Raw genomic sequence first — 24437 nt, 5'->3', positions numbered from 1 at the left:
ATATTAAAAATGTTCCTGTGTATTTCATAAAAATGAATAAATTGAAAAAGTACTCTAGTGAATAATATCTGATTATAAATCAATTGTTGGCTTTTACATTGACAACTAATTCCCTTAATTATGAGATGAAATTTAAAAAAAAAAATGTATCTTAAGGTCCATTATGTCATTACTAGTCTGATTAAATAAATATTGTTTTCATTTATAATGTTTATAATTAAAAGCTCACTCCTACAATGAGTTATATTAACTTTTCGCATTTCTTCGACTCACCGCTCAATCAAGAGTCATATGTTTGATAAGGTTAAACCTTTTAATAGAATAAATTTTAAGTTTAGAAATAATCAAATCAAAAATATATATAAGAGCAATGTTTTCCGGCCTATCGCTACTACTATTAATAAGAGTGATTTATTACGACAGCTCACTATCAAGGTGTGTGGTACAACGAGGCAGTTGACTGTACTGTCGTGACAGCAACAATCATGGTTGTGCTACTATCAAAGCCTATACATTCCACTACTGATTTGTTGTCCTTTCAACTATCGTGCTAGCACTTGAGTCAACCCTGAGGGTTCGGAAGCCCTCCTGGAATCCACTCAGCCTCATAAAGTGGGTATCCTTAATTCGGGTAAAAAAAAAATCACCTCCTTGTGTAACCGTTGTTCTAAAATCAGTGCCTCCTTACAAAGTACCGAACCCACGACCCTTTACGAGTCGTAACGGTTCATATTATTATTGCTAACTATCACGCTAGACCTACGGTCATGACTGTAGCAATCATGCGGTTGCAGTTATAACCACGTCCCTGATTTCCGGAAAGCGGGTAATAGTGGTATATATTTGTCGAGTAAAACAGCTATGTAGAAGGCTTTGTGCGGGTAGTTTTAGTCGGAAGAATCGGCAGCCCTACTTTGCTATCGAATTGTCTGAAGACAGTTGTTAATACAACCAATTGCCATTCTCGGTACGATTATACATTTTATTTTATATTATTTTCTAAGTTAATATTACTTTTAAAGTATTTCATCAACGAACATAAAAAATGAGGTTTATCTGGACGAATTGTCACCATCCAAGATAACGGAGGCCTGATATTTTAATTTCGTAAGCTGCCTGCTCCACTCCCACACGCGGGAGGCGGAGGTCGTTGAATACAAAAAGGATCGCCGATAGAAGAACATGCCCCTCCTCCTCCCCCGACTCTTCTCAGCCAAGCCTTTCCCACATTCACAAAAAATAAAATGCAAAAAGGAAAAGAATGGACTCGAACACTGAAAGGACCCTGTTCCGACTTCTTCAACCGCTCTCCTCTTGGACCGTATCCAATTGAAGTCGAATCGGAACAGACCCTACAATATAGAGATTACTTATCCTATATCACTCTTCTTATTAATTTATTATGCTTGATTTGCATAATATTCTGTCTCCAACTCGTAGCGTGTAGTCCTAGTCCCCATTACCTCTAGTCCAAGAGTCCGGGTAAAAAAAAGTTTGTTATTTCACTTCAATTTTTTTTTTTTACTTTGACGAAAACATTTTTATTTTATTTTTTATTTTTAAATAATACTTTTTATTTATTGATAGATATTACAATCTGCCGCACAGTTGTGGGCAATAGGTAATAGTGATGAATGATCAAATAAAATAAAATAAATAAATGAATAAAAAAAAAAATAAATAAATTTAAAAAAAACTCTGTTAAAATATATACAAACAAAAGAATAAACAAAATGAACATAATCAAACTAACTGTATGAAAAATAAATAAATAAAATAACTTGACGAAAACTACTTATAATTTTTATTATATGGATCTCCATATCTTTAAAACTACCTATGATGCTAAAATACCTAATTCAACATCATTTAAGTAGAGTAAATTTTCTGAAATGTAACATCTAATAAAGCTGTTTACGTTTAATAGTTCCCAAGTTACATTTTTTCAAAAAGCAACGTTTATTTCCAAATAATGAAAAAACAATACTTTATAAATTTATTTTGGCAAATATCATGGAAATTACTACTCCTACGAACGACGTAAAGATGTCTATTAGATATCAAAAAGAGTAGTGGTTTTCATGATGTTCGTCAAAATAAATTCTCAAAAGATTTTATTTCTCATGAGAAAAAAAAGGCTTGGTTTATGAAAAGCTTCTCAGAAACTGTTGGACGCAGCGATATCTATTAGTATCCACGTTATAGATAGTTGAATATACTGAATGCAGATGATAAGATAAACCTTAAGAGCAGCAGTTTCTATGATATTCTTTCATGAAAACTACATGTAGTCATTAATCAAAATTGATGACTTGACCAACAATGTTAGTTGGGAGGAATAAAAAATGGTGGCTCTCTCGTTAAAAACAAAAAATAATTTTTCATTCGGAGCTCTAAATTTTTAATATTAAAAAACTTTCATAGCACATAATTTGAAGTAGTGTAAATTTTCTAAAATATCTGCTAAAGTTCAACAGTTCCAGAGATTAAATGTTTATAAAAGCAACACTTTTTCCCAATAACGAAAAGTCAATATGAGGAGTGTCCTGGACAACTCTTAATTAAATGCATTAAATCTATCGGATAGTTTACTTATTACTTATATTTATAATTAAACCATTTATTATTAATTATTATTTGAAATCATTATCATTAAATAATTACCAAAATTGATATCGTAATTGAAGAAGATTATCGTAAATTGTTTAGTTGAGGAAAACTATTTAATATCTAGTTGAATAATTAATAATTAACTAGGGCAATAATAACTGTCAATAGTTTTTTGCCCTCGAATCCAAACAATACGAATAACGAATAATCAAAATCCAATATCAATAAAACTTCTACTCCTATTAGTACAAGAGCCGGGAAGAAAAAAAGGCAGTTATCTCACCCCAATTTTTGATTACTTTAATTAAAATTAGGTATAATTACTAATCAAAATTGATGAGTCTGCCAACTATAGGTAGGGGGAATAAAAAATGGCGCCTGTTTCAAAACCTTAAAAAATATTAATTTTTCATTCGGAGCTCTATATCTTAAAACTAACAACAACACTAGAAAAGCTAAGAGAACATTATTAAAAGACGAGTAAATTTGCTGAAATATTAGCCCTAAAAGAGGAACTTACGTCCAATAGTTCTCGAGATATAGCTTTTTTAAAAGCAAAATTTCTTAAAAATCTACTGAAAGATTACTAGTTAGTTAATTTATTTTGAGAAATATATATCTCAGGAACTATGTGATGTACAGATTAACCCAAATCAAGGTTGGTTAAATGTACTATAGTGTATTTGATAACGTTTATCTTCTTTGGAGTGGCAGTTTCTATTATATCCACCAAACTTATACACAGAATATGAATTTTTTTCTTGAAAAATTGTATCTCCAGAAATATTGAGGGTAAAGATCTCTTTAGAACCATATTTTAGAACATTTGCTCTACTTTAAATAGTATACTATGACGGTTTTTAATTTTGTAGATATATGGGGGTTTGAATGAAAAATGAGGGAAATTTCAATATTTTCTAGAATAAAATAAAATTCCGGGGGCTCGCCCTTTAAATACTCCAAAAATTAATTTTCATTGCAATTTACTGTCCCTTGCATAGTCTAAACTAATTAATTTTTTTAAAACAGAAAATAACGTAAGATAATAATTTTTCTTTACTTGAAAGAACTGAAAAATGACTTTTTTCTGGAGCATCCAACATTTGTTATTTTCCCTTACCATGGTAGGCAGAGTCATTTTGACCCTTAACTCAACATGGTTTTCATTAACCTAATCAAAAGTTGAGTTTATATAACTCTTGTACTAACCTGGCCTATTCTCTACTAGGCAAGCGTACAGTCCACCAGCCTCTGACGAAGCTTTTTCCTCAACCATCACTTATGGTTTAGCCTCCTGATAACAATGAAATAGCCGTTGGAAGTATGCGCCTGAGGAGACGAAGCTGTGATCCAGTCACAATCATCGGCTAGCTCCCTACCAAAAGCTTCGGCAGACACAACAATATAATAACATACAGCTGGGACAAAAAGTGTGAGTGTTCTCTGCCATCCGACACGGCTCGATTTAATTCGGTCTGGTTCTTCTATTAAACCATAGGCGGGTCAATAAACCCTTTACCAATGTTTCTTTCTGAGGATATTCCATTTTAAATGTTCCACTGACTGCTATTTTAACTAAGCCTCTTACAGCCTATTCTTATATTTCTCGTCCATCAAACAGCCTATATTTATATATGTATATATTTTTTGGTTAGCTGTATAGGGTCTGTCACTTTATAAGGTTATAGATCTTTTGCCGCCTGAACCTGCCTTCTCCACGCTAGCCTCTCACAGACTACTGACTTCCAGTTTGCTGCTTGCAGCTCTTTTGCATCTTTGTTGACTCTGTCTATGCATCTGATTTTTGGCCTCCCACGTCGATCTTGACAACTACAGTTGTATTCATTGTTGTGTAGAAGTGTTCTGATGGATTGTTTCGTGTCACACGCCTGCCTTATCCTACATGATCTAACGAGCCATTAACAATTTTTAAAAGAAATTTTTAAAAATCTGGTGCACGCGTTACACAATTTTCACTTAAACTTAAATTAAAATCTGACTATTATCACAGGAGCAACAGAAAATCAGTACTTATCCAATGCTTAAATACTCGTTACATATTTTATATACATCCATTATTTATTAATACAGCAAGATATAAATACTTTTTTTAATAAAGAATATTTAATTTACTTATACATTTTGATCGAAGTTTTTTATTTGTTTATTCCTACGAAAATTCTTGGTGTGTGAAAGACAATTGTTCCTGACTACAATACAAAATAGTAACAAAAATAACTCAAAGCCGTATACTATGGAATGGAATCGGACGATATCGGATGCCATATGGTATTTTCCAATTTGTTAGCTGATAGGGTAAAAACCATTTTCCCTTCTCGTTATGTATCAAATTCTTTCATAGTTCATATTTATCATATAATATTAATATCTTTTGGAGCCACCCAGTGGCAATGTATATTGGGTATTCCATTATACATTTACGCCCCTTCAATCGGTCCAAGACAAACTGACGTATATCCAAATTACTAATAATATTGTGTTTGAGGTGTGGATCCAGATTTAAGGAGGCACTACTAATTTGGTAAAAAAGGAATTTTTTATATTTAATTATTGACGGCACATATTCTTTAGGTTAGGTTTTTTTTTTTTAGGTTCTGTGAAGGAAAGGGAAAACCACGTAATAATGCTGCAAAACTTGTTTCACACTCATGGTATGAATGTGCGTGTATGCGCGCAGGCATTTGTGTGTATTTCATTTAACAAGTGTTAGATTATTACGTATTGCGGGTTAAGCATGCAGAAGGGTGAAAGTGGTTTGTTTTGGTTATTAAAAAAGTATAATTGGGCTAGATAGCGTAGAGAGACGAGATAGGTACCGTTCACGGTAGAGTGCGCTAAATTATCCCGTTCCATTAGAAGGACCGTTAGTGATGGTGGCTACTGCTTTCTAACGAACTTTTTTACCATTTAAGCTAAAACCACCACTAATAGATCACCGAGTCTGCTACGTTATGTTCACAACTTAGCCAATGTCTTAATGGGTGGAACATCGCGCCATTGAATTAGGTGATGAAAAATCAAATACTGATTCCTCACTGAACTTCAATAATAACACTGAACTAGATTGATTACATAAGTTTGATTTTTCGATAGTCGCTTTGTCGAATAATGAAAAAATTAAACATATATTACATCAGTTGTGTTTTAATTGAACATTTAATGTTCGAGGGCACTCAGAGACCATCGCCGTCCCTCAGTCGTGATGATCTTGTCCGATTAGGATATGGCCTGATAGATTGGTTTGATGGAGTTTTTTCGGGTTTCCTGAACTTAACTTAATAGTTTTCGTGTAATGAGCCTGCTTCCACGGGTATGAACTCGCATTGATTCGTCCGAATTCTACAACCGGTGGGGAACTTGAGACTACTACCACAATACTAAAACCATTGATTGCTCTGAGCTGGATAGTTGTGTCTGCAAAGTGATATATACGAGCACACATGTCTCTTTTTATTTATACATATTTTGATTGTGACCATAATAGCATAAAATTTTATCATAGAAGTAGAAAGCTTTCTTCCATAATAAACATATCAAGAATGCAATAAAAGGTATTCATAAGAAAAAATATAAATGGTAAACAAACAAGACGTAATGTATAAGATTACTTAATCAAATTTAATCAATTTAAGGACAAATATAACATCGGAAATGTTTTAAAAATTTAAAAGATAGAGATAATTCGGTTTTAATAGGTTTACGGGGTTTTCTATATAAGAAATAGTTTAAACGTTCTAAGTATGTAACTTATTTCTACGAGCAATTGACGGGTAAAATAAAAATAAAATACATGTATTTATAGTTGACCGTAAATATATAAATATAAGTAGATGGTCTGGGTTGCGGTCAAAAAAAGAACAAATAGTTTAAAACTATTTTAATGTCCGACGTTTCGCCCCACTTTGCAGGGCTTCATCAGGGCTGTTCAAAGCGAACGGTTGAAAGCAATTTAACAGCTGTTCAACCGTTCGCTTTGACAGCCCTGCAGATTGGGGGGAAACGTCGGATATTGAAATAGTTTTAAACTAGTTGTTCTTTTTTTGACCGCAACCCTGACCATCCATTTGTATATAAAAATATAATATTCTTTAAAGAAATCAATATATTCAAATTAAGTTTGAGTTGAACAATATTAGGCTTCACTTTTAAATAAATCATCAAGTAAAATGTATTATTTTAATAATAAATCATGGAAACAACAATATTAACGGTATAAAATAATGAATGTATTCAGAACTTCACAAATGGGTCTGATCGGTCGAATCTCGTAGAACCAAACAATTTAGAACGGGTCGCTTCTCTATTTTTTGAATATATTTTTTTTTTTTTTTTACTAGATTACTACATCTGTCGGGCCATGGATACCAGAGAAACCCCACCCTAAAAATTTTTTTTTTATAAATAACAAAATATTTATGACTACTTAGAAATAATTTTTCATTTAATGTGCTCTTTTAAAGGTTATTGACATAATTTATTGAAGTACCATAGTATAAGCTAGGAATGGGGTAAATCTTGTTGAGCTACAGCTTGGAACCAATTTTATTTGTGGAACACTTTGCCTGAGAGCCATAAGCGTAGCCTTCTATTTTTTATCCTTACCTGGCCATTTTTGACATAAGGGGTAATCCTACTCTGTGAGAAAGCCACGAAATAAATGTCAACCAGCCCAGGCTGGAATCGAACCTGCGCCGCTGCAGATTCAAGGTTATACCGATAGTGATCCTGACAGCCCATTCTCTAGCTCAAATTCTGTAAATTTTAAAAAGTTATCCCTGCACTCTCCTTTCTCTCCTTCCCCTCCTCACAGGTGCTAATAGGGGACCAATAGTCGAAACGCATCCATTTCTTTTTCCTGTTAAAGTTTATTATCCAAAGGTAATCACGTCCGAAAAGAAAAAAGATTATTTCAGGTTACTTTTCCTTGTTTTCTCTTCGATTGGCCTCAGCAGTGAAAGCCGCAACTTTCAACGGAGCTGCTTTGGCTTACACAATTGCCCTTTACGAAACTTTAAAAATAAATTTAATAATTTATCCAGTGTAAAACTTTTTAATGCAAAATAAATTAAAATTAGTCAACAACGAAAGCCAAAAAGAATTTGTATGTAATAAACTAAAAATTTCATAGAACAATGCGCCTATCTCTAAAAAATAAAACTTTTACTTACTACTCTACTTTGCTTTAAAAAAAAAAAAAAAAAACTTGCTCGTTTCAGGACACATTTTCATTTATTATTTACTTTAGCTATACTCTGCCCTTCTAATATTCCAAATGAGCCTTTTAGTCGATAGGTTGACTTATTCCGATTTCAGAAAAGTACTTTTAAGTAATCATGAAGAAGATGGTCAGCAGTGCAGTCAAAAGGAAACAAAAAAATAGTTAACAACAATGTATTTGCCGACATTTCGCCCCACTTTGTTGAGCTTCATCAGAGCTAAAAATATAAAAAAACATTGTAGGATGTGATGATAAGATACAGAAAGGTAAATTTGGGTAGGGTTAAAATTATGTAAATATAAGTGAAAAGAAAATTATATACTAATGAAAGAATAGAAGTAATAGAACAGAACTAATATAAAATAGACAATGATAAGAATAAAAATAAACACGCAAACTATTAGATTAAAAACGATCAGAAGACGTAATAACACGTAAAAATAGAAACGTAGATATGAGAAAACAAAATTTAACACACTTAAAGACAGAAGTTAGAGTGCTACCAATGGGTAGTTTCTCTACATGCCTGTAACACTCCAATTTAAGTTAGATCAGATTTACTAAATGTATTATAATGTAAAGTTGTAAATAGCAATAAATAAATATAAAAAAAAAAAGACGGAAAATAAAGAAGTAAGTTAAGATTAAAAAAAGGTCGAGAAAGAATAAGTAAAAATAAATTAATAATAAATGAGTAAAGAACAAATCCCTTGTTCTTTAACCACACTCTTCACCATCTTATACATAATTAGAAAAGATACTGTCACTTATTTATATATAATATTTCTCGTTTCAAAATTAAATTTTTTTTTTCTTTTGCTCAAGTTTGACGGAAATACTAAAATATAACATTTTAATAAAATTAAAATTCTATTCTTAACCAATTATTTAATACTTAATAGAATCAACATTGTAAATACTAAGCTTGATTTTATTTAGTCAATCATATTGGTCAGGCTCCATAAATAGGTTAAGAGAAATTTTAACAAAATAATTATTTAATAACTATGGTGACAAGGAAACGATTTCAGATTCGTGTTAAAACATATATATATATTTTTTCTTGATAGTATTAAAAGCTCTTAACTTGAACTCAGGGCTGTTTAAGTTAAGAGCATACGAAGCTCTGAAGCCCTACAAAGTGCGGCGAAACGTCGGCAAAAAATAGTTGTTATCTAATTTGTTTTCGTTTGACCGCACCCTGACCATTTTCTTCACAACCAGAAACAATATAGTCAAATATTATTATATATTATATCATACCTTTTTTTTTACTTTTTCATCACTCTCCGTAACCTTCTACGACCTTCTATACTAAATATTATTTTTTTTTAAATCTTTGACTTTCTATTGGGATATAATGCCTTTATTACTTCTCTTTTTTCTAGAAATGTGTTTTCAACCTGAAAAAAAAAAAAGTCTTTTTATCGCCTTAAGTTAGTTATTAAATCTTTTCGTAGTTTATTTTATCAATTTTTTATTACTTACAAAAATTTAAAAAGGCTAATTATTTAAAACAAAGAAAATCAAAGGTACTTTAGATAAAGCTCTTTTGAAATTTCGGCATTTAATTCCTGTCAAACTATTTCAATGAGGATGAAACCTTGCAGATATTAAACACGATTTAATTGTACCTTGACAAGTCGAGTTTAATCAAAATCGTTTGAGCCGTTTTCGAGAAAATCGAAAAATTCGAGAAATCAATTATTTGAAGTGACACAAGTTGGTCGATTTTATAGAAAGAATTGATGATTGAACTCAGGGGATCTCAGAAATGAATTCTAGAATTTAAATAAAATTTCTTTCTGGTGAATTTGGAACCTTTCTTGAAATTCAGTTTGTCCCATAAGCTGATCTTCCTTTCGAATTATTAAGAGTTTTAGAACAGTCACAAATGCGTGTTCACGTTAAGTGTGATTTAAACTCATTTTAAAAATTATTTTTAGATGTATATTCGATGAATTTGGCTCCTGTACTATAACACTTAAAGCTATATTTGATTCCGATATATCTAAATATTACCATTGAATTATGAAATTTTATTGTCGTGTAACAAAAACTATTTTAGCCTATGCCCATAAAAGAGGTGGCTATAAATAATAAAGAACTACAATGATGAGGTTGTAATTGCCAATGGGACCGTTGGAGACAAGATACTGTTATTCGACAGGACTTCAAGGATATCCACAGCCGAGCAAGGACGTCCCCTTCTTATTGACATATTACATATCCTCTTTATTACTAATCTATTTCGTATCCCCTTTACTTCTAATATATTTCATATCACCTTTGCTTCTAATATATTTCATATCCTCTTTATTATTAATGTAGTTTATATCCTCTTTATTACTAATTATATTACTTATATAATTGTAGTATCGCCACTGGAGAATAATAATTTATCTAATATTAAAGCATATGTACATTATTTTGTTATTGACAACTATTATTATTCATTTTAAAAAGTAACCTCATATGTAAACATTAAAAAGCTTGATAAATGAAAAGAAAAAGGCAATTGCGTTGCTTCAGGATAAAGAACGTTTACCAAGAATAGTGAAACGTAAAATTAAATAAGAATAACAAAAGATTAAAAATATGTGTTTTTAATTTAAAAAAAAAAAAACTTTCTCCCCCTATTAAGTATATTATCATTTAATTTTTGCCTATATATATATGGTATAGGTAGGATAAAAATAAATCCATGATTTTTACGCGAAATTCTAGACTTTATGATAAGAAACCAATGAATGTTTTTGGGAATTAGTTAAGGAAAGATCAGAATCCACATTGTCAGAATTAATTGAAAGAAAAATACACGGGAGTATTACACGCGGGGCTACACGCATCAAACGGTAAAGCATAAATATCACTCAGGTTATCCGAAAACAGCAATGAATACGCAAGAAATTGAAAGAGTGTGCGGATCTGCTACATGGGGACTCAAAGAAAGAAGAGGAACAAATCGGAATTTCCTAGCATCTTATTTAAAAGCATTCATGTTGGTAACAAGTAAATAAAAATTGGTTTTGTTTAGATAAACACATGTGTTTTTATTTTAAATAAATTAATTTCAAAGAAGTATTGATATTATAATTAAGTACCTATATTTCATATCCTCTTTAATACTAATATATTTTATCGGGGCTCAAAATAAGATACAGAAATATAATAAACAGGAAGATGACATGAAATATAATTTAAATTATAATAGGACTATAAAATGTAAAATAATATGTGAAATTTATATAAAAAATTAGCAGATTAAAATAAAGAAAATACAAATAATACCATGTAAAGAAATAAGTATAAATAAATAATAAAGTAATAAATATGAATGACCTTAGATATGAAATGAACAGGTGCAGTAATGTCAAATAAAATAATAGATAAAATAAAATAAAAAATATTTTATATTTTTATTTACTCTTCTCATTTTTATGTAAGTTCCAAATATTTTTTAAACAATGTAATTATAATTATAATTCCAGTCATCTTACACTCTTATTTTGTTTACAATATTTAGTATTTTGTATCTTGTTGTTAGCCCTGATGAAGCTCTGCAAAATGGAGCGAAACATTGGTGCAGAGTACATAGTTTTATTACTATCACCCGAACCATTTTCCTTCTTTATCTGTTGTTCTTTCCTCTGCTCGAAGAGTATCAATAAATTAAATAAATAATTTTACTTTATCAAGGCCGTTTGTAAATTCTTCCAAACTCATTAACAAACAGAAATAAAAACATAATAATGATGTGAGGTTAAATTATATTATCAAACAAAAATATTACAAAATTTTATTATGTATTGAGACTTTATGGAGGTATGTGCTTGTTGCAGGACCACATCCAAGAGGTGCTGGAGAAGTGGACGCAGATCGACGACGAGATCTGGGCGAAGGTAATCGTCCTCGAGAGGAACCGTAGAGTGGCCAAAGCCTACGCCAGGGTTCCTGTCCTCACCATCAATGGTAGTGGCGACGGCTTCGATGGTTTCCGGTATGTAAAACTTATACATTATGTAAAAAAAGTATTTAAAACTTATACAGTATATAAAACATTTAACTTAGTTTGACCACTTTCTTTCTTTGAGGTCATACGTTTACCGCTCTTACGACACATATAGGGTTAATCATGATGTGTTAAATGTAAAATTTTTTACCATGTTAAATGTTGAAAGTATAGGATTATTAGCAGCCCTATTTAAAGTCATGTTAAATGATACATGCTTGAGAGCTCCTAGCGGATTTTATGAGCAAGTTGTTTTATAACCTTTCCTTCCAAAACTTTATGTTTTTGTTTACTTCTAAGTTTTGATTAAAGTAATTTATTACAATATGCATAAAGTGAGTTAAAAGTGGATGTTGTGTGAATTTGGTCACTGAGTGCCTTGTTTATCTTCTAACTAGTGAGGAAGAGAATCAAGATGAGCTAATTGACAACTGTCATTACATTATTATTACTGTCATAGATTGCTATATTAGTTTTAAAAAATCCCAAACAATACTAGCACAAACTAAGAACAAGTAATATGTAATACAACATCGCTTGTTACAATGACAACAAACAAAATGGTGACGAGCTCGGCTGGTCTATTGCGCGACGTCATTCTCCATTTAACAGACCTAGTAACAGACTCTCAACCATGTAACATTTTATATAGTTTTATTATGGTAAAAGAAGAAAATATTTCTCCATTTAACATGAGTTTTCCACTTAACACGCTTTAACATGTTTAACTAAAGATCATGAATACCCCTTATATAAGTTAACATCTAAAAACAATCGTTGTTCCTCTAAAGGCTTCTATATTCTATATTAGTACATCCCACACATGCGGAAATGGCCTTAGTAAAAATAAACCACCACTATGATGCTTAATCCGGTTTTTGTTGTAAATCGATAGTAACATTTTTTTTCGTACCCTTCATTAAAATAAATTAGTACATCATACATAAATGAAATGTATTAATTTTAATTAAGGTTACGAAAAAAAAAATAATAAAGATCTTATTATCGGCTTACAACGCAAACCGGATTATGCATCATAGTGGTGGTTTGTTTTTTTACTAAGGCCATTTCCGCATATGCAAAATATCTCTCGATAGTAAGATAGTTAGATCTTGTCCAATGGTTATAAATTTAATTTTTATAAATTATATAATTGTGTTATATAATGGTTATAAAACTTGTATTTTTTTCAAGAGAATTAAAAAAAAAAATAATAATATAACTTAAAATTTATATATCATGCAGATATTGCAAAATTGTATGGTACTTAGCGACATAGTGGGAGCGTTAAACGATAAAGTAGGTGCGTTAAGGTGTGAAGAAGAGGCGTTTAGCGATCAAGAGGGGATGTTGAACGATAAAGTATTGGCATTAAAAGGTAAATTGAGGGCGTCACAGTAAAGTGGGGGCGTTGACCAGTAAAGTTGAGGCGTTGAGCGTTTAAGTAGGGGGCGTTTAGTTGTTAAGTATGGCACGTTAAGAGGTAAAGTCAAGGAATTAGTGTGGGCTTTAAGCGGTAAAGAGGGAACGTTAAACGATAAAGTAGGGACAATAGCGGTAAAGTGTGGGCGCTAAGCTATAAAATGGGGACATTAAACTAGAGGGATATTTTCTAGTGAGGATGTATATACATAACATGTGTATACATTCTACATAACATGTTTCCCACATTTCGACTAAATAGTGCTACTGAAAAATTTCTAGCCTATTCTTTTAGGCTCTCATGTTGTCCAAAAAATCTATGTCCAATTTTTATATATATTTTCAAATAGATACTTCTATAATTATATGTTTTTGTTTCATTATATATTTTGTTTATTAATTTTTTTTCACCGCTTACAGGATCGGATTATGTGGATTTGATAATCCGATGAGAGACCCTAAAACAGAAGAATTAAAGAAACTGATTGGACAAGTAAGTCTGAACACAGTTTAAAGATTAGTAACAATTAGTGTATTTAGTAATTCACATTCACATACAAATTAGAATTTTTATATACTTTTAGCATAAATTAGTGTTTTATTTAGTTTTAAGCTCATTTCCCTGCATCCATGCATATATTTAAATAGAATATTTTTTGTAATTCCATTTGGCATGTATACAAAAAAAAAAAACCCTCGTTTTTCCTAAAAAGGAACATGATTAACACCTGACCGTTGAAGCGAAAAGATTTGACCATTTCAGATAGATCATTTGACCTGTGGACATTATCACCTCTGGAAAGAGTGATGAAAAGTGAGAAAAAAGAATACCCACAGCCTACATTTTTCTTAAGAGAATATATATTATTCGATAGTCAGATATAGATTTTTAAAGTTTTGAAATTAAAATAATTCCGTGAGTGATTGGAGATAGTGGACTGAATAGGCTGAAGTAGGTGGAGTGGTATGGCCGAGTGACCAAGGTTCACAGGAACCGGAAGCCTGCCCGTTAATGGACGAGGTGGCACCATTATCTCGTGAAATGAATGCAAATGAATTTTCGATCTGGAAAGAAAATTTAACGCTGGAGTAAGGAAGTATCCGGCCTTCAATGGATCAATTGGAGATTTCAACGTTGGAATAGGAAGATAGGAGCTGAGTATCTCAGACTTTAACGCTGGTAAAAGATTGTAGGAGTCTATCATTGACGAAATAGAAATTCCTAGTTCCAGGGGCTGTTTCTTTTGAAGCCTTTAAAACTTTACCGTTTTTGAAATAACGCACGGACTTAGCACGGGTCAGACCTAATTCGAACTTATAATAGAGATAAACGAAAGATAACTAATGCCAGCTTCCTCACTAGTTTTACTTTACTTCTGGACTAAAACAGTATAGTTTTAATACCTTTATTTCCTTTTTATGTTTTTCAGAGTGTCATCCATTGACTTTGTATTTAAAGTAAATTTTCTTTTTTCTTTTTTTTTTTTTCTGGTTGGCTCTGCAAATCTTGTACATCATTGGCCGCCCGTACCAGCCTTCTCCACGCTTGCTTATCTTGGGCTACTACTTTCCAGTTTGCTGCATGCAGCTCTTTCGCATCTTTTTTGATTCTGTCTATCGATCTGGTTTTTGATCTCCCATGTGGTCTCTTGCCAACTATAATGGCATTCATTGTTGTGTAGAGGCTTGTTATGTTGCTCCCAAGGGTAAAATATATTATAATTTTATTTTTCTTCAAGAATTCTTTTTCGTCCATAGGATAACAGGGAAATCAAAATTAATATTTTGAAACCAGAGAGAAAGAAGAGAGATACCTTAGCTCACTGAAGGGTAGGGACGGAAGAGGACCTGGAACCTGGAACTCGAGCTGTATATGCCTCAGATCCTATCTGCCTCCAGCAGGCAATTATAGAACTGGACATGGGAGGACTGCAAAGTGTTCTTGCCATCTCGGCTCTTTTCCTTCCATATTGTCTTCTCTTAACGCACTTAAAATATGATTCTCGTGGTGGCCATTTTTTTTTCTTCTAGAATATCGTCTCAAATTCAGAACTAATGATATTGTCAATGATTTTTAGATAGTATTTGGACTGCTTTTGGTGTCTCCTATGAATGAATATATCATTACCAAAATCTTGGGTTTAAAAAATTTGTCGTTCCCGATATTTAGTTTGAATTCAGTGAAAACATTCAAGTAACGAGAAGAGATGTTGTAGCGAGGTAATTAAATCCCTCATAATTATTTCTCTTTTAATTACCTATAAAACAAGGGGGTTGCATGACCGTACTCGCCTTTAAAGCAAAAAATAACAGGTCAGGGGACCTCAAAACGTGTGTGGTAGCAATGAGGTTTCAAAATTATATTTACAGATTAATAACAGAAACTAAAAGCTGAACATAATGAGCACTAGCAGCTGAACATAATAAATTTTATAGTTCTAACAAAAAATAATAATAATACTTCTCAGTATTTCAGGCGGTCAATAAAGGTATTAAATAGGAAAAGAAAACTTTTTATTGTTAACCAACGTTTCGCCCCACTTTGCAGGGCTTCGTCAGGGCTTAGTGAAAAATAAGATACAAACATTATAGAATTGACAAAACATTTAAGTAAATATACAAAGAAAATACGAAAATACTAGTATTTTATACCGCATTAGTAAAGTACTAGTGAGTAGGGGAATGGAAGGTTACAAATTGTGTTATGAGCTATGTGCGGTTCTATTGTTGTCTGCTAATGTTGTAATATTGTGTTCTAGTTTTAAGTGTAATAAAATATGTATAATAACACGTGTGTTATTTAAAAAATCCGGACATTTTAAAATAATAGTTTAGTCCAATATTTTTTTTTTTTTTACTTATTTTTTTATTTTAGTATGTATGAGATCATTCATCAATATTACCTATTGCCCACAACTGTGTGGCAGATTGTAATATCTATCAATAAATAAATCTATCAATTAAAAAAAAAAAAAAGTCCAATATAATAGTTTCGCCTCACTTTGCAGGACTTCGTCAGGGCTTAGTGAAAAAACTAGATACAAACATTATAGAATTGACAAAACATTAAAGAAAATACAAAAATACTAGTATTTTATACAGCATTAGTATATTAGTTCTAACAAATATTTTTCTACTAAAATTAATTACTCTAGTTCTGTGTTTAGAATTGTATTACACCTGGCTGTATCTATTAGTAACTAGTTTCTAGTCCTTCTAAATGTATTCTTCCTTAAATTATTATTATTATCTCTTTTATAAACAAAACAAAAATTATTTATTTTATTTTCGTAATTTCTCGGTATATTTATTTTAATGTTTTGTCAATTCTTACGATGTTTGTATCAGGTTTTATTTCATTTAGTCCTGCAAATTGGGGCGAAATGTTGGTTAACCATAAATAGTTTTCTTAAACCTTTATTGACCGCTTCTCTGACTATCTTCCTACAATCTACTCCATACGGTCAACTATCGTCTTCTAAATACTAAAATAAAAATAATGTTAAGTAATATTGAAGTATAAATATTTCTTAAAACCTACAATTTAATCATGAAAAAAATTAAATAAACATCACTTGAAAAACAAAATATGTACAAATTAATATTTTTTTAATTAGATTTAATTATTGCTGATCAATCGTAATAATCAGTGTATTTTTTATTGATTTGTGCACTCTTTTTGTTATAATTTAAAAAGGAATTTAATGTATTTTTGTCCGGAATCGACCCTTAACTGTAACCGGTTACAAGTCATCATGTTCAGGTCCGTCAATTTCCTCTTGGATGTGAAGTGGTTTGGTGTCTTGATGTACCTCCCCGCTATGTCGCGCAGTGGACGAGAATAAGTGCAGTAAAACCATAAAAAGACAATCGAACCCATGTCCACTCTACCTGAATTGCTATATGTGACTGTATTGCTACGACTGACTGGGACGACTTAGCCCAAGATCCTAGAATTAAGCCGTAAACCATGTTGTATACGGGCTTAATTCCTACCCTCATACAATATTCAATGCAATAAAAAACAACAAATAAATAATATCCTTATACATATGTATATATGTATATCCGTCGTAAACTCGAATTCGAAATTTTACAATAACTGACTAGGTGACAGATAACTGCTTACTTGAAGAGTTCTGGGCGACATGGAGTAGCTCAATCTGCGTGCACCGGAGCCGCGAGGTTGGACATTTCCTTAACTACCTTCACAATTATCTCCTAATGGCATCCAGCCAAGGTTATGGAAAGTCGATCCTTGGTTATCGGCAACCACCAAGCAATTTCTGCTCAACACTAACTTCTCAGGCACCTTTTGTGTTTGTTTCATTATTGGGGTTTGACCTGAGGCTGTTAATGACTACAAAGCTCCAAGCTCCCTATCTATACCACGCTCTCTGCAAAACTACACTCAATAATTTCATTTTGTCAGCAAAGAGATTATAGCGACAGGTTACATCACATCAATGCTAATAGTTTTCATATATGAAACGTGTGGCTTCAAAACCATCCACATTTTTCTGAAATACCTTTTTTCTATTTACATCAAGTTCTTGATGTACTACATCATACTGCCAAGTGGTAAGGAGAAGAACCAGCTAACGAAAATTGCGTCAAAAGTGATGTGTTTATTGTAAAACCAACTCCTTCCAAGCTTCCTTTCCCTGGTCGCTGGGGTTACTGGGATATGTTATTTTAATCATGGAAGGTTTCACTGTCATGGCCAGGATCTATTATTTTCATTCCGATTTGTTTTCCTATATCCACATTTTACAAAGGAAAAGTATCCAGAGTGGGAGACTGATTATCCGAGGAAGAAACCAGGAAAACCGGTGCGTCAATAACGACGAGAATGAATATGCATTCGTAAAGAGTTTCTGTATTATTATTTCTTCATTTTTCTGTTGAATAGTTTTTTTAATTTATTTTGTTTTGTATTCAAATACTTTTTTCTTTTGAAATTTCAGCTAGAAAAAGTGTCTTCTTTTTACTAATTAAAACTATATTTCTGTTTTTTTCAAATAATATTATTCAGTTTACTGAACACGGTGGTTAATAAAACCAGCTCCATCCAAAATTTGAACTTAAATTCCAAGAAACCTAATGTTACTGAAGCAGTGAGACTACCGTGAAGTAATATACAATAACAAATTACAAAAATTTCTCAAAAGTGATCAGCATGTCAATAAGAAGTTTTTTATTGGAGAATTTTGTCGGGGGTGCGGTGCTGACTGACCTCCCCCCTCCCCTCCCCCCTGACAAACTTCTCCAATCATTAATCTACGGTCAACTATCTACACCTCAAGTTTTTTATTATTCATGTTCCTGAAAAATTTTTAAATTTGAATGGAGCTGATCATGAAGCTATAGATATGTTGCGTGTTACCTTCCTTGCGAATCTCTCAATGTTAGCTTTTCATAGCGCTTATTTAAATTGTTTTATTTCTATTACAGGGTGTCAAAGTCAAAATGGATGACCAAGGTGATATCCTAGTAAAACGTGTTTCCAAGTGCAACGTGTATGTGAAGAGTACAGGGGCCGGGGAAGAGACAAGCATAGGTTCGGAAGTCCTCAAGCTCCCCAACTGCGCTTTGGAGCCCGACAAGCCAGTCAAGGTAAGTAACTCTTTTAAATAAACAATGATAATTAATATCGGAGTATTATTGATTTAATTAGCTATTTGATCACAAAACATGCAAAAGCGAGCTTTTCCAGGTAAATTTTGACAAATAATGTGGTAGTACTGAAAGCTCTCGATACAATAACAACTGGAATAATCGAATTTAAAACATCCACCAATTATTGATTTGAACAATAGTTTGCAATGGAGAATACAAATTCGAAATTATAAAGATAAATTTTTGTATAACATTATGTTTTAGTTTAATCATTAAGTTTATACATAAATCAACGCCTTCCTACTTCGCACTCAAATGAGAGAAAGGAAGAAATCGTTTTTTAGCAGAACATGAGAGATGATAAATTTTTCGAATGATTTCTGTTATCGATCGTCCTGCCTTTCGCCCTCTTCTCCCAGAAAACCATTGAGAAAAAATTAAATAAAATGTTTGATGAAATTAGTTTAAAATGTATCTACTCATCTGCTTTGTTAAATGTTTTTTCAACAATTTGTCAGTTCAAAATCGTTGCCTTAAGTTAGGTAAAAATTAACGGACATGTTTATATAATTATCAATTTCAATGACTATTATTGATTAATTAATGAGTGTGTTTCTCTTTAAAACTTCTTCCACTTTATTCTTTGTCAAACTTGATGAAACCCCTAAACTTACTATCTTGTCCAGTATTCAAGCCGCTGCCCTCATATAAATGGATTCCTAATCAACATCAAAACATTTTTTAAGTTGTAAAATTTGTCACTGTTATGTTAATTACTGAGGTGTCCTGCCAAATCCCCTCACAGAAGATATGACTACACAATTGCACAATCCTTTTCATATTTCCATATAAATATGCACTGCAAATTAAAAATTGTTGGCGCCTCAAAAGAAGAATACATAAGAGTATATACAGCGTACATACTCGTACAAATAGCGTTAAAATATAGATCAAATTTATATGGTACGTCTTAGTCATGCTGAAACTTGTATTCCATTCAATCACTCATAGTTTTATCTGCTTGGTCCAATTTATAAAATATATAATAATAATAATTATAAACTTATTAATAATAATTCGCTACAACAAGAGATATAACCTATCCTGACGTTAACACTTCAGGATTCCGGCGCTTTCGGAATTCCATTTATAGTCGGACGGCGAGCAGGATGAGTGAAACCTAATTTTTTGTTATTTAAGTGGCTACCATTGCAGTAGTGGTGCATCTACACTAATGGTTTTCCAGATAGGATTGGAGATTGGACGCGATCCATTTCATTGGGTTAGGTATAATGGTGCTCCTGATGGAAGGATTGAAGCTCACTGCAGGTGTTCCACTCAAGCAAGGAGATTTATCTAGAAGGAGTCGTGCTCAGCCGATAGCTTGCTGCCAAACCAATAAGGAGTTGTCTCTTTGGTTGGGAAGCGGCCTATTAGAGCAACCTAACTTCCCGTCCCTACGCCTTGACGTAGACTCATCTTGTTCTGTAGTCCGAGCCGTACCAACAGCTGCTCGTTATGTGTTCTTGGACATTACAAAGTAGTTAGCATTTTAATCCCATGCTTAGATAGTGAACTAATATTTGTTACGGTTACAGAATTCTATTAAATTGGCTCATCAATCCAATTCTTCCACTTTTTCATACATTTTTTCAAATCCTCTTGCGCTCTTTGACCAAAAGTCTTCCCTGAATTATATATAACAGTTTTTCCAATCTGATTTCCAATCATATCTTGATGTTCTCTTATTACTGGCATATTAATTAAAATCATCAAACCATTTTAGATTAAAAGATTATTATTAACATTTATTGATAATTACTATTTGAGGCTTACAGAATTATTTTGGAAATTTTTCCCACATCAGAATTTTAAATATAATGTTTGATTAGTTTATAAAAGAGCATTATGTTGCATTATAATATAATATTTATTAATGAAGTTCCCTACTCTATAATTTGAAACCCTTAATAATTCGAGGCTTAATAAATCGATCTCTTTAAGATTTTACATTCTTTAATAAAGTGTTTTATTTTTTCCATTGATCACTTAACACAATTGTTGAGAATTAATTTTGAAGACAGTATTATTCACTGACATCTTAATCAGTGTAGTGTAGCTGGGCGTCACCCTTGACATACACCTGACACTAGCTCGCCACTGTCATAACAAAATAAAGTTGGTTAGGATTTTCAGGCTTAATTATCTAACCTTTCTCTCCACTTCACATTACTGATATGCAGAAGCATTCTCAGACCGGCCCTCCTCTACAGAGCACCTATGCTAGACAACATAGCACGCACAACAATGAAGAAACTCCATCAGTTTTAGGGTAGTATCCAGAGACGTATTGTAAAACATGATACTTTACAAAGAGCGAAAATTGACTACATCATACAACACTTGGACTTCCGACAGTGACAGAATTCATCTTACAGAGGTATATCAAATTCTTTGATAGCCTCGAACACTGCACTAACCCCAATTTTTCAGACATTAACACCAACAGGACGCCGACGAAGGTGGTAAACAGTCACAGACTCAACTGAGTACTACTGACATCACGAAACCTGGAGCCCCCTCAATCAGACAGCAGACACAATACCGTTTTTCTTTGATATATCTATTATATTCCCTTTTCGCAGCCCCTCCTGAAAATGCATGTAAAAGAGATTTATCTCACCGATTTCTGTCTACCCTCCAAATACTATTACTACTTTAATACTACATCTACGGAGTTTAAAAATAAACAAATATTAATAATAAAAATAAAAACATGATCACGATAAAAACTTAAATGTTCATGTCCCGCAATCATATCCAGGAGCTTTTTTTATTTAAAATATCAATTTTCTAACGATATTGAAGGATTTGGTGGGCGGGCTTTGTCTCGTAACTTGAGGGAACGTATTCATCACTCTATATTTCGTGGAAAGAGCCTGTTTGCAAATAGGTCTGGAGATGAACACCCACGCTCTAGCAGAGGGAAGGAGCAAAACAACTAAGACAGAGAACAAATAGAAGAAGAAGGATGTGAACTAATGGTGGCATTACTAAGTGCATTCAAATAGCCTTAGCACCTTCGCACCTTGTTCCCTTCCCACAATGACTCCGACCCAAAGAAAGGAATCGACCCCAGGAACAGAGGAATTAGCTCAAGCTAACTTGGAGCAAACTGCTATTAGCGATAACGGGCTACAATGCAACACTCTCGGAGAGCTAATTGTGGCTCCTCCGGTATTAAAACTTTGTATCCTTTTACATTATCAAGTAATCTTGCTTCAAAGTGTGTACAATAGAGACCTATTGATTTTGTTAAATCCTCTTCGAAATGACGATCTCTTTTTTGTAGGAAAGCTTAGAAAAAAAAAAGCTGGTATAAACATTTATTAGGCTAAGCTAACAATTGAAAACATAAACAAAAGAGTTAGAATAAAATAATGTATAGAAGTATAAATAAAAAAGGCCTTTTAGATAAAAATAAAATTAGCAAAATAAATTATGAGAACAAATTTACAAAATTAATAAATATATCTGGCAAACACATACCACTCATTAGCAGCTTCCGGACTGTAATGTTGGCTAAAACGCTCAAAATGTCGAAAAAATGATACCAACAGAACGCAGGCAGGGCTGGTTAGGAACTGTAATGGCCACCAATCAGCAGGAATTGATTCAAAAAAACCAAAATGGTCAACAGGTTGCTAGGCGACGCCTTAGCAACGGTTTAACAACCCTTAGCAACTGTTTCTTTTACACTTAATTATAACACAAATATAAATACATACATATATTTCTAATCAACAAAAAATTCTAAAAAAATAAATTTAATTAAAGTAACAACTAATACTAAATAAATACTATTTACAAAATATTCACATGTTAATTACTAAATATGGCGTTAGCAGATTTTTTTTTTGTTTAGTTTAAATGAATTCCTTGTTTAGTCTATGGCTCAAAGCCCTGTAAACAAATCTCAATTTAGTATTCCAACGTTTTAGATCTTTCTTTTGTAATAGGGTTGTCCAACTTACCGTAAGCGGGCCGCAAGAACTTATTAGAAAAAAAAAATTATTTCGAAAAGTCTTCCTTTTTAAAGATATTTTATATAAACAAACTTATAAAAAATATGCTTGTTTATAAATTAGTTCAAATATTGTAGTGTATAGTTCTGAAGGAAATCTCTGTATTTCTCAATAGATATGTGACATCTGACACCACTGACCTGAGGAAAATTTTTAGATAGAAGGTCCAGAATTTTTAGGTCTATTAGATTTTTGTTTTTTTATAATAAGCTAACAGTATTCAAACACACTTTGAAAAACAAAAACTTAATACACTTCCCGCGCTGTTTTCAGTCAGCTAAGTAATTCAAAGACAAAGATTTTTCAAGCTGTGGTTCCCAAATCCAAGAAATAATTGATAAGTTTAATACTATTCCAGGAAATTGAAAGTCTCAAAAGTAGTCTTTTGCTTTATAATAAATCCTCTTGGAGCTACAATGGAAGACCAACCACCTGACCAAGAACTTGAATTTTTTCTAATTATTGTCTGAAGAGAAACTCCTAAACTTGCGAAATTTAGAACAAAATATGTCGTGAATGTTCCGAAGCACGTAACTCTGTGAAAGTGTGTTTTCGTCGATGAAGTTTATAAAAAAATAAATAAATTTTTTGATGTGTCTTTATTTTATTTCGTGGGGTTGGCTACAACAGTAAAGGAGGCGGATATTTGTTCGTTGGTGAACGAAGCTGGTCGACCACAATGTTCACACTAAATATATGATTTATTAATTATATAATATATGATAGGTTATAAAAATTTGTTTTTATATTTTCTTTAAATATGCATAACAAATACTTGACTAATATAAAGAAATATTACTACTTTTGGTTTTATTATTAGATTTAAAATTTTAAACTTCGCAACGTTATTCAAGTTTTTAATTTTGGCCCTTGAAGCTTTATAATTTGGACAACCCTGTTCTATATTATTATCTTTTGACCTTAATCTGCAGATATATTTTACGAGTTACTCTTTTTCTATTCGTCTATTTACCAACTTATAGCTATAATTCTATCATAGAAGTTAAGAATTAACTGAAATGTAATAAACTTGCTATATCGTGCTGTTTTAGCTGTTCGATATGAAGAAGTTCCAAGCGAACGTCTCGCGGGAGCTACGAAGGGCTTACCCAGACCGAAGGAGACTGGAGTGCCAGTGCCTCAGCGCCATCGCCTTCGTGAAGTCCGACCAGGACCTCCTGGAGTGCCCCATCTGGGTCCTCATTATCAACGTGGTCGCTTTGGACATGCTCAAGTCTAAGCTACCTCCAGGTCAGTATTCTCATTCACTTTTAAAATTGGAGCAATTATCCCAATAATAACTGCATATATAAATATTTTTATTTATACCATAATATATGTTTTATAAATTACATATTTTTATTGCAGAGCATCGGTATTGTTATAAGTATTTACTTTATCTAAAAAGTATATTGATTATTGTAGTACTTCATATTATTACAAAAACAAA

The 24437-nt window shown here is 32.2% G+C and overlaps 1 protein-coding gene across 3 annotated transcripts in view; it reads left to right on the top strand.

Annotated features, from left to right (window-relative positions):
- exp (expansion) overlaps nucleotides 1-24437 on the top strand; it is a 273694-nt gene that overhangs the window by 243915 nt on the left and 5342 nt on the right. For all 3 annotated transcript variants that reach the window (XM_014433575.3, XM_014433577.2, XM_014433576.2), the window contains exons 3-6: nucleotides 11692-11849; nucleotides 13704-13776; nucleotides 18738-18899; nucleotides 24040-24238. In XM_014433575.3, the coding sequence (XP_014289061.1) occupies nucleotides 11692-11849; nucleotides 13704-13776; nucleotides 18738-18899; nucleotides 24040-24238 (592 nt within the window). The remainder of the gene's footprint in view (nucleotides 1-11691; nucleotides 11850-13703; nucleotides 13777-18737; nucleotides 18900-24039; nucleotides 24239-24437) is intronic.

The sequence above is a fragment of the Halyomorpha halys genome, unplaced genomic scaffold, assembly GCF_000696795.3.
Source record: "Halyomorpha halys isolate HHAL.00 unplaced genomic scaffold, Hhal_1.1 Scaffold1225.1, whole genome shotgun sequence".
NCBI lineage: Eukaryota > Metazoa > Arthropoda > Insecta > Hemiptera > Pentatomidae > Halyomorpha > Halyomorpha halys.
The sequence above is the reverse complement of the archived record's forward strand: the minus strand, read 5'-3'. Positions and strand labels throughout refer to the sequence as shown.